This window comes from Limulus polyphemus, unplaced genomic scaffold, assembly GCF_000517525.1.
Source record: "Limulus polyphemus unplaced genomic scaffold, Limulus_polyphemus-2.1.2 Scaffold83, whole genome shotgun sequence".
Taxonomy (NCBI): domain Eukaryota; kingdom Metazoa; phylum Arthropoda; class Merostomata; order Xiphosura; family Limulidae; genus Limulus; species Limulus polyphemus.
The window spans coordinates 888,102-900,546 of record NW_013665693.1 but is presented as its reverse complement, the minus strand read 5'-3'; the positions used below and the strand labels follow the sequence as shown (position 1 = coordinate 900,546).

Here is a 12,445-nt window from a genome sequence, read left to right as displayed (position 1 = left end):
TAACTGAACCCTCTAAACAGACTCAGCAGAACCCCACTAATAGATTAACTGAACCCTCTAAACAGACTCAGCAGAACCCCACTAATAGATTAACTGAATTTTCTAAACAAACTCAGCAGAACCCCACTAATAGGTTAACTGAACTTTCTAAACAAACTCAGCAGAACTCTGCTGATAGATTAACTGAACCCTCTAAACAGACTCAGCAGAACCCCACTAATAGATTAACTGAACCCTCTAAACAGACTCAGCAGAACCCCACTAATACCTTAACTGAACTTTCTAAACTAACTCAGCAGAACCCCACTAATAGATTAATTGAATTTTCTAAACAAACTCAGCAGAACTCTGCTGATAGATTAACTGAACCTTCTAAACAGACTCAGCAGAACCCCACTAATAGATTAACTGAACTTTCTAAACAAACTCAGAAGAACTCTGCTGATAGATTAACTGAACCTTCTAAACAGACTCAGCAGAACCCCACTAATATATTAACTGAATTTACTAAACAAACTCAGCAGAACTCTGCTGATAGATTAACTGAACCTTCTAAACAGACTCAGCAGAACCCCACTAATACATTAACTGAACTTTCTAAACAAACTCACAAGAACCCCACTAATACATTAACTGAACCTTCTAAACAAACTCAGCAGAACCCCATTAATAGATTAACTGAACTTTCTAAACAAATTCAGCAGAACTCTGCTGACAGATTAACTGAACCTTCTAAACAAACTCAGCAGAACCCCACTAATACATTAACTGAACTTTCTAAACAAACTCAGCAGAACCCCACTAATATGCTAACTGAACATTCTAAACAAACTCAGCAGAACCCCACTAATATAATAGATACACATTCTAAACACACACACTATAATTTTAGTCATGTATTAAATGAATCTGTTAAGCACAGTAGGACTAATCCAAAATATGTATCAAATAAGCATATTAAACACATGAAACCTAATCTTTCTAATGTATTAACAGTTCTACCTAAACACACTGAATGTAATTCCACTAATGTATTAACTTTGCCTTCTAAACACACTCAATCTGATTCCAGTCATGTATCCTTTGAGTATTTTCAACCCAGCAGCTCCAGTCACAGTTATTTATTAGCTGAACATACTGAACAAAGTACACATTCCAAAGATGTACTGGTTACATCATCTGAACACTGTTCAGGTAGTACATCAACTGGACCTATTCATAATAATACTAATCCAGATAGTGTTTTGGCCAGACCCACTGAACACATAGAAAATTCTAATTATGATAGCACGTGTATAGATCTCTCTGGAAGTGCTAGTGAACATTCTGTGACAAGAAGAGTATCTATAAATGAAAAGAAAATTCTAAGTGGACTTTTGTCATTTGACAATAAAAAAAAGTAAATAGAGTAAGTATAGTTTCTTCTGGTGCTGTAAAATGTTTGGAGGAAAACTGTGAAGACTCTGGGGTAAAATTAAAAAGTAGTATTTTATATATATCACCAAAGGATGTCTGTGCTGTGGGAAGTAATGATGTTAAATTAGGCGAGGAAAAAGAAAACAGCTTATTAAAATGGGTCACAGGGACTGAACAAAGAGTATTAAACACAAGCAGTTATAGAACTAAAGATTCTTGGAGGAAGAAAAAAAGTAGCAACACAAGGAGGAGAAGAAGTTCAAGGAAAGGCTCTTCACATCAGTGCAAGAAAAAGTCAGAAGTAAGCCCAAAACAGATAGAAGATCCATCAGCTATTGACTATGTGTCAATAATTGAGTCTTTTGAAGAATCTAGGCAGGAAGTAGAGGAGTATGGGCCCACACCCGGAGAATGTATTCAGCTGAGTATTGATAATTTTACTAAACTATTAGACTGCATTGGTAACAAAATGGGAAAATGTGTGCCAGAAAAAGGGAATAACAAAGCTCAAGCACACCAACCAGTGAACTTTAGTCCTCAAAAGAAGCCAAACCACTTAGTTAACGATTATACATTTAATGAAAGTTGCATATTGGACACTCAGACAGCAGCACTGTTAGATGGTAAAATGTACCAACATCTTTCTGCCATTCAGGTTAATAATAGTGGAAAGAAGAAACCCCAAGATCCTGTAGAAACTGAATCTGAAGCTCAGAAACCTAAGATCAAGATTTTTGTTGATCACAATGGATCTTTCAGTCAGGGAGATAATACCTGTCTTATTCCAGAAAGTGAGGATTTATTTAAAAACTCATTTTTTATAGAATCACAAAACTTTCATGATGAAAATTCTGTAATAAATGAACAAAGATTATCCTCTAAAATAAACATGATCACAGACCACTTAAAGTTAAAAAATACACATGACTTTAAAACTTTTGAATTTGATGAGGAAACAGACACAAAAGGCAATAATTTTACAACATCGGATAACAAATGCAATGCCAACATATATCCAAACATTAAAGATGATACAGTCATCACTATTCAAAGGGGAAATTGTTCAAAAGAACATTCAGCAGTAACAGGTTTGTCCGATAAAAATACGTCAGCTCTTCAATCCACCAGCATCACAAGTCTTCAACACAAAAAAATTTCTGAACCTCATTGCACTTTGAAAAAATCTGATCATTTCACAACAAAATTGCTTCCTCAACAGAACAGCATACACCCCCATCCAATTAATGATGATGATTCACAGGAAACCTCTTCAGAGATTCAGTTAGTAACTAGAACAGGTGTCCATCACCTGTTAACCACACCTGTCACCAACAAAAATACTGTTACTGGTTCTTCAGAAACCAAATTAAGTCCACAGTATGCAGATACTACAAGACATCTGCATAAAACCACTCTGAATACTAAAGAAGTAAATACCGTTGATCCCAAGAATGTAAAATTTGAAGAAGTTAAAAATTCTCAAAGTGACATGAATTTGCATAGATTTCCACCTTCATCTTTAGAACTAAATTCTAGTATTCAAGATCTGTTTGATGAGGCCATAAATATGAGTTCAAATTTTTCACCATTCAACTCTCCTTATATGCAAAAAAAAGTAGGTGAAATCAGTCCTATAATAAATGTTAGTTACAGTCAAAATAAAATGGAACAAGAAAAGGATAACTCCAAGTCTGTAGTCAGTCCTGGTCTAGTGGCAGCTATAGAAAAATTATCTGGATGGGAAAGCTGTTTTTCCTTGTCATCAACTCCAGGAAGAACTAAAGAAGTAAATGAATCTTATTCATTTGAACAGAAAGTCAGCAAAAGGCAAGTAACAAAGATGATTGAAACACCTGATAACTGTTTGCCTAATAACTGTTCTCAACAAAATACCTCAGGAGTCAAAACACCTAATTCCAAATGTTTTCAGCAATTAACCTGCTGCAGTAGTCATAAAACTGGTGAAAAAAGAAAACAAGAAGAGGCTGACAGTTCAGGCTGCTGTGAAAGTCTTTCCAGTGACTGCATTTCTCCCACTCCCCCTAAAGTTTCTAGCCTCACAAGACAACAAACTACACAGTTAACACCTTCAACTATGTGTGCTAGTCCGAAGGTAGCAGAAGTACATAGTAAAAGGTGTGGAATGGCTACACCTGTTAAAGTCAATAGTCACCAGCTGCATAAATCAAAAACCTTGCAAGATTTTAATGTTCTTCTCAGTGAGGGAACAGTACATTTACCTCCGGTGACATTGGAAACGCAATGTACAGATGATTCTTTCACAATTATTGATGTAGCAGCACACCAACACCTTTTCTACACTTTTATCAAAGAATGGAGTACCAAAACAACATTCTCATTCAGTGTGGCTTGCCAGAAGAAAGCACGTGCACAGTCTCATGGGATTGGATCTGATGTAACCAAAGGTAAAATCCAAGTATCTTTAGAACTAATTTTCAATTTAAGGTCTGTTTGTTGTGGCTGTAAATATGACTTCACATTTTTAACTTTCCAACTATCATTTGAATACACTTAGTCTCTCTTAGGTATTTTTTTAAGAAGAGTGTATAATAGTATTTCAACCATATTATTTTGGCAATTGACATGATGGATATAGTGTGGTTGAAATCCTATTTTATACTATTGTTCTTGAAAACTCGTTAGGGACTGAATACAGAATGTACTCTAAAAATATAATAAGCCTAATACTGATGTCTTATGACAAATATAATTAACTATATTATTCTCTCTAACTTGTCACTATTACCAATGTGGAAAGTGGGATGTCTGTAATAGTACTGTAATGCAGCATGATAATTCAATCCCACTCATGATATTAGATTTGCTATGTTTCTTCTTTCGTCTATAAATGGTTTACATTTTAGTTGCATTTGTTCCTATGTAAAGGGTGGTTTGCTGGAAGTTATAAGAATACAATTTCTATTGATTATGGAGTTAAGACAAGTGATTGTTTTAAAATAAAATCCCTTTTTCTGTGCGTTTTCGGCATTTTAATTTGATCCTATCTTATGCCCATTTGAATCATGTTTGTTCTTGTAATGCTTATTTTATCATTATTGATCATTAATATTCTGAAATAGTACCTTTAGATTTATTTTTCATGATACTTTGCATAATAAATTAAAGTATTTTATTGCCACATATTTCATATTTTAGTGCAGGGGTCTCCAGTGCATAGCTAACAGACAAGTTATTTGACAGCAAGCCTCGTAAAACAAGAAATTATTATAGAATCACAAATGAAATCATATTTTGCTCTAAACCAACATCTATGATGTTACATGCTCAAGTTATTTTTAACACATGTTTGGGTGAATTTGTGCATGTGCTACAAGAACTACTTGCAGTCATGTAGGTCAGTGAGTCAACAGTGTGGCTTGTAGCAATGAGAAAGTTGGGGACCTCTGTTTTAGTGTGTGTACATACATACACACAGAATGTTGAAATATTTTTAAATGTATTTTTAATATTTGTTCTTGGTCTTGGTCTGAAAAACACATCACTAACATATTATAACACTAGCCAACAGGGTGTCAGCTAATGTCAGTACTAGTGAACTGGAGATTGGTGGTAGAGACAGCTGTGTAGTTGGTGTGGCAGTATGCTGGGAAAAGAAAGATGCTTATTTCATATCATTAGTTTCCAAGATGGATACCTGTAAGTTGGTTCAGTATTTCTGAAATTATATCCACTTTTTTAAACTTTGTTGTTAGGTTACAGTGACTAAAAGTTGATGGTATTTTAATTTTTTGTCCATTTAGTGAGATAAACCTAGCATGCTCTCACCAGCCTTGCAGTGAAACATAATTTTATTTAACAAAAAAAAATCTTGGGTTCACCTAAACATCTGTGAAATTACACTTGTCTGATGTACACTGAGGTTAAAAACAAACAATAAATGGGCTGTAAAATGTAGTAAGAAAATCATTCAAGTACAAAAACTTATACTTTATATTCACATGAAACACTGTACTCTGAACTTTTATTTCAACAAAAGGTTAATGTGAACTGACAGATATTACAATGTTTAAAGTTTAAGTAAATAATGTATAAATTCGTATTTAAGTATTGTCTGCAATTTAAAAAAAAAGATTACAAATACATATATTTGTCTGATTCGAAATACACCCAAAGGCTGAAGCACTTTCAAATATGAAAAATGATCTTCATCAGGAGCAAAAGAAGTAAAATATGGAAGTGTACAATATAATTTTTATAAAAAGTTCCTTACTTTTACCATTTTTATTACAGCTGCCTTCTTTACTGACAGATGAAAAGTTTTTTTTTTTAGAGCGATCATTTCATAGCAATTAAGCATAGAATTCCTGATGATGTTCATCAGATTTGTAAATACTTTTTTAAACTCTATTTACCAAAATCCTTATGTATCCATGACTTTATTGATTGTCGGGTCCCTAATAAGATGTAAACTGCAATTTTTTTAAACAAAAATTCTATTAATATTGTAATTAACCCCACTCATTGTTAGGGTCCTTATGGAACATATGTGTTTTACATTAAAAAAAGTTATTTCATGCATTGTATTTTTGATCATTTCATTACACTGAGTCTTGTAACAGGTAACAACATAAAATTACTGTATATGGTGTAATATACAGTAACCTGTTACATGTTATCGAGTCATTTTACTGCATCATAATTAATCATTTTTCGCATGTATGAAAAGCTGGCACTTCAAGTGTGAAATTCATTACAGTTTGGCTTCTGAAACACGAGTTCCACTAGACAAAAGTACAGTAGCTAAAAATGTTATTGACAATTGTGAAGGTGACTAGGAACTAGTAGTAATTACTCTATGGCATAAAGTAGTGAAAGTGAAAAAAAAAATTATCTATTGATGAAAATGATGATGTTACTAGTTTAGATGACAACAAAACTAATCATGAAAGCTATGATGCTACTGATGAAGAACTGGAAGTGTATTTGTCAAAAAATAAAGACATTGAGTGGTTTACAACACATCCAAACAGCAGCCAGCTGGGAGAATGTCAAAGGTTATCTAAAAATTTGGAAACAGTTTAGTAGCCAAAAAGCCACTGATAGATTGCAATAGTACAAAAGGTGAAGTGGCTACTGCTGACAAAGTGCTGAGGGGTTATTCAGATAAAAGGAAGAGAAATAGATGGTTTTGATGATTTCTGTAAACATAACATATTGGACGCATACAGTCTAAATGTTTTTGTTTAGTGGATTCATCTTGACCTTGGTTGGAATAAGGGAAGGTCACATAAAGGTTACCTTTTTCTGCAGATGCCAGAAAAAGAACTAATTCATCAAAACAGAAAAAGTGTAAAATCAAAGACTGGCATTATAGGAAAGTCTGGTCATTGTAAGTTTTACTCTTAAGAAATTGACAAAAAATCTAGGAACAGATGAAAGTGCTAACGTTTTTTTGTATTAAAAGCAATCCAAAACATGTGACAGCTGTTAAAAGTGATTTCTTTTAATTGACTAATAAAAATGCCTGTTACCATATTTGACGGTGTATAAGACGACCCTGGATTTTTTGAGCAAATGAGGTGCATTTCTTTGACGACCTCTATTGCCAAGCTAATCTAGGATGTTACTTTTGTAAAAAAATTCTTAGAAGTTATTTTTAAACTGTGCTAACCTGTACTTTGGGGTAATCAAACAACCACAAATGTGTTTTTTTTTATGCTTTTCAAATGCTACAGACCATTCAATGCAGCATAACTTAAGTCACAAACATGTAATAAACAACTTTACAAAGTTTTAAACACAGTTGGATTCCTTTTCTATTACAGAAAAACACTAAACCTTAAGATATAGTGTTCTATTATAAAAACATGTTTACAAAATTAGTGTATGTTACGGAAACTAATTTTTTTTTATATGATATTAGCAATATTTTAGTATGATGGATGAGATCAATACATTTCAAATCACAAATGTTTTGATTAATTGTAACTAACTTGTGAGAGGCATAACTTCTAGTTATGAAGAATCAAGACAAATGACACAATTACAAATATGTTATTGTAATGCAGTAGGTGGCACAATATCAATGCACTTACTTAAACAAGCAAATAAAAGTAAAAGGTAGTTTTGGTTTAATATGCTATTAACTGGAGAGTTCTTAGTGGAACTCTATCTTTGAACCTGTGTATAAGACAAGAGGTAAAATCAAGCATTGCTTTAAGAGTAAAAAATATTGTCTTATACACCGGCAAATAAGGTGATGCTGTTTGAAACATAACTTGTACTTTAGATATATAATTCTTTACTTACTACACTGTTATAACTAAATGAGAAAATGTAGTTTTGAAAATAATTACATATTTCCTCTAACTTTCTACAGCAGATTTACTTTTTGAAGAAAGCCTGAAACCACCACCTGTAGACTCAAATCTTACTGTTCAGGAACGACTTCAGGCTATACAGTCAGTTCTTGAAAACTTTACTAAAACAAGTAACAGCAAACATGTGTCAGCATTTGATCTTAAGCAACAGTTTCATGCCCTATGTTATGGCTGTGATGTATCGATTTTAACAAACAAGCACATTTACTGGGAAGATCCCAAAGTTGCTGAATGGTTGCTGGACCCTGGTGCACGACAGAAGACACTACTGAATATGGCAATTAACAGAGTTCCAAATGAAGCAAAACTACTTGAAGGTAATGCTTAAGTTTATTTCATGATTCATCTGGTCTCGATAGTGGAGCATTTATAATAGAAATAATCATAAGGAGAACCTTTTTATCTGATGCTGATGACTTTATGGTTGAAATACTGAGACAGAAATGGCAATTACTTTAGTGAGTTCTTATACTTCTCACTTTTTTGATACACCACAACAGAATTACATATCTAAGCATGAAGCAAAAATGAAACTTACCTTTGGGTGGAAATAATGGATCACACGAATAGAATAAAAAATATGTAAAGTAACCAAATTTTATATTTTGTAGTAGTCAGTGTGAACAAAACCATGCACTAAGATAAAAATAAACACTTCTAGTTTTCTGGGAGTCTTAGAGTTTCTGAGAAAAAAGAAAGGAAATTAGTTCTGTCAAAAATTAAGATTTCCTTTTGATTTGTTTTGCAATTTTTTTTGGATGCATTTTAAACACATCAAAAATAATTTTTAGTTCATTTGTCTTTAACATTTTTATTTATCTATTCTGGATGGCCAGTTCTCTTGTTTTGATTCTTAAAGTTTTTTTTCATACTGATATATTTGTTTATTCTTGTTTAATACTCCTTGCAATATATTGGATTGGGTGTTGTCCTATTGGTCAGCTGTGGATTGAAGGTTCCAAGATTTGAGACATGATGTCGCTGTGTTAGAGCAGTGACAGTAAATCTCATTACTTGGTTCAAATAGCTGTAAAAAAGCCTTCTTGGTGGTGGGTAGTGCTGGGTTACCACCTTATCTGTGATCAGAAAAATTAGGATTGATTATGCTGAAGTAATAAAATAACACAATATTGTTTATAGTAAGTAGTGAAAAAACCACTGTAAATGGGACAAACTGTCAGAAGTCTTGATATTTTAGAAACTAGTTTTGACACATTCATGTGTCCTCTTCGGTCTCATTGTCTTCTAGAACACCCTTTACCTTATATTCTATTAACTTGAAGCATTTAGTATATATATAACAAAAGAAAAACATAACTGTGCTTTCAACGAATTAGATAATTTGTTAAGAGAGATTGACTTGAGTATCAAACATCAGTATATGCTTGTTTAATTCTATAGATAATTAGATTTCTCCCTTCATTTTGTTTGATAGAAAATAGTATAATAAGGAATCATTATATATATTTCATTTTATAGTAAAAACAATTGAATTATTATTTTTTGTTTTTAGTGGTTGGAAGGACTTTTGGTGTGGGAAGTGTTGGGCTCACAAGTTCTAATGGAGGGTCACCTCGTCTTCGGACATGTGCTGAAGCAGTTATTGTATTCCACCTCATGGAGAAGTTGCGAGAAGAATTAAAGCAAAAAGAACTTCTAAAAGCTTTTTGTGGTAAGGAAGCTTTTGTTCATCATTGTTTTGGCTTTATCATTTAGGAATAGACATTAAATCTTAATCGAATAATATTAACATTCTAGTTTGAAAAAAGCAATTGTTTTTTCAAACAAGAAATTACTGAACCACAAGTAAATTCAAAACAATTGTTTCAGCAACTTATAAAAACAAATCATTATGCATAATGTTAATTTACCATATTTCTGAGTAGTTGTTATTGCTAAAGGTATAGAAACTGTTTGATTAATATATACATAATACAAGCTACATGTTTAGAGAGAAAACTCCATGTTTGATATTATTTAGAGGTGGAATGATACCGAAAAATTTATTCTGATTCCATGATTTACACTCAATTCTCATACTGGTTTTGAGAAAATTTTACAAGGGTTTCTTTCATTAACATTTTCAGTTGTTTAAAGTTTTAAAAGTATAATCACAGTGTTGAAGTTATGATAGAGATTAAGTTTGAGAGCTGGAACAACATGTGAAATAACAGAAAGGAAGGGGTTCAAATTTCATGTACCTCAGTCAGTGAGTTGTGCATATGCTTGTCTATGAGTTTCTGCCACTATTATGCAATGAATTTATGTGATTTTCTTTTGTTTTCAGTAATGTAATTCTGAGGTACATCTTATTTTAGGGCACAAATTATGTGAGATAATACTGTAGCAGGATAGAGATGATAAAAAGAATAACTTTTAATAAATAACCACCATTTTTACTCAATGAAAAATAGTATACAAATCACACACAAATATAGATACATTAGTAGTTTGAATCCCCACATTGTTTTTTACCCATGTTTCTTTTACTGCTTTTTATATTTTAGTAAGGATGTAAATGAGTTTTGAGTGACAGTAGACTTAATGTTTCAAATTTGGAAACCAATATTTGTGCCTGATAATGAATTTTATTCCATAGTAATTGATTTTTTTTACAAATGGCAAAATTAGCAGATGCAAGCATGAGCCTGATGATAATTTATCACTGTCATACAAAACAAATGAGCTAAAGCATTACTTTTTTTAATGAGCTAGTTTATTCGTTATTATTATATTTTAATCAGCATTTTGTTATTTAACAGAAGTTGAAATGCCATCACTATTAAGCTTAGCCAAGATGGAACAGAATGGAATTGGGTTCAGCCCTGGAGAATGTCAATATCATCAAACTATCCTTCAGAAACAACTTCAGTCATTAGAAGATCATGCATATCGCTTGGCTCGGCATCCATTTTCTCTAACTTCTTCTCAGGAAGTGGCTAGGGTAGGTATAAGTTAGATATGCAGGCTATTTTATTTGGTATTGACTAAAGAAGAATAGAATCTTATATTGGGTTAACTAGTATATTTTCAGTTCCTCCTTACACCTGCGATTGAAAATTCAGTTAAAATAATGTTAAAGTTTAATTTTCTTCAGAACCAGGAACATTTGAAAATACTGTACAATAATATTTAGGTTTTGAATTATTATACATAAATGTTTACTAATCTGAATTATATCAGTTAAGCCAATAGTGAGTAGTTAATATAAAAAGTTTTGCATTTTCCATTCACACTGATAAAGATTATAATAGAAAGATCTTGAAAAAATGTTTTTTTTCAGCTTTATTTGGACTTGGAGTTTGAAGTTAAAAAAATAAAGAAGTTCATAGTTTCTATGCTATCTTTTACAAATGAAAAAACAAACAAAAAACAGTTACATAATTTGTATTTGCAGACCTATGGTTGTAGCATACCTTTATGATGAGGATGGGAGAATCTGTTGAACTTTGGGAATAGTTTTGGCTTTATATGTATACAAACTGATTGGTTTATGCCCATGAGCAAAGTAGATTTAGCATTTTACTATTATGTCAGATATATTTTAATTGTTGACCCAGAAACACCTGTATCATTGAAAAGCATATTTTCAAATTCAGTAACTTAACTGTAATATAACATTTTCTTCTCTTGGTTTTTGCCAAAAAACCTTACACCTTTTATGTGTTTGTGCTAGGGTCAAAAAGATCTTAGCCATCTGGCTAATTCATCTTAATTTTAGTTAGCCACAGAAGTTAATAAATTTATCCATTTATCGTAGTATTTATGCCAGTCATAATATGATTTTGTTGGCTATGTTTGTGCCATCAATACTGAACTATACAATTAGTGCAAACAGAGAAATTATTAGAGAAGGGATACTGTAAAACATGATAGAAATTCCAATACTTCCTGACTTTCTTATTGGTCTAATACTATATTTGAAGTACAAATCCAGAGTACATTTCAAAATGTAGGATTATCTAGGGAATCTATATGTGTAACAGTCATTAGGCCTAATCTATGGTTTAAAATGAGGTAACCAAATCATTAGTATTTATTTGTAATGGCATGACCTAAGCAAGGACAGCAGTTGTTATGGCAGTATCTGATTGTGATCGAGACTCGAAAATACTATTAACAAAAATATTTTATTTCACCTGTCATAAATATAGCTACTATCTACATGTATTGGTAGTATGTGATAGTAGTTAAAATAGATGTAATTCTGTGGCCAGAAAATGTTGAAATTTTTACATTTTTCATCTTCTTGCACCTTGGGAAATCTGCAGTGTCTGTAGCTGATATCAAATGAATATTCCCGTACCATATTTTCAAGTCAATGTGATAAAGCACACGTTATTTAAAAAGTTCATTCTCTGCCAATAAGAAAGAAACATACCAAACTTCTGTTCAATTCTTTGGATTGACAATGTAAATAAAATTCCAGTTGATACATTATAGTTACAATATTTAATACTAGCTGGAGTACCCATTCTCTGGACAGAAGTTATGTAAATTCATGATTAATGAAAGGTTATCTTATGACACGAAAAGTTGTTTTCCTTATATGTAATTGTAAAAACTCCAAAAATGCTCACAAAAACTGCAAAACAAAAAATGTGAAACCGTGAATTTGCAAGTATTTCTGCATGGATCCTACAAATCTTAATGCCAAATTTGGTGAA

The 12,445-nt window shown here is 32.2% G+C and overlaps 1 protein-coding gene across 1 annotated transcript in view; it reads left to right on the top strand.

Moving 5' to 3' along the window:
• LOC106467802 (DNA polymerase theta-like) overlaps window positions 1–12,445 on the top strand; it is a 67,919-nt gene that overhangs the window by 41,180 nt on the left and 14,294 nt on the right. Inside the window, exons 16-21 of the mRNA XM_022396659.1 lie at window positions 21–921; window positions 1,401–3,842; window positions 4,960–5,094; window positions 7,778–8,095; window positions 9,292–9,450; window positions 10,541–10,722. Coding sequence (XP_022252367.1) covers window positions 21–921; window positions 1,401–3,842; window positions 4,960–5,094; window positions 7,778–8,095; window positions 9,292–9,450; window positions 10,541–10,722 — 4,137 coding nt within the window. The remainder of the gene's footprint in view (window positions 1–20; window positions 922–1,400; window positions 3,843–4,959; window positions 5,095–7,777; window positions 8,096–9,291; window positions 9,451–10,540; window positions 10,723–12,445) is intronic.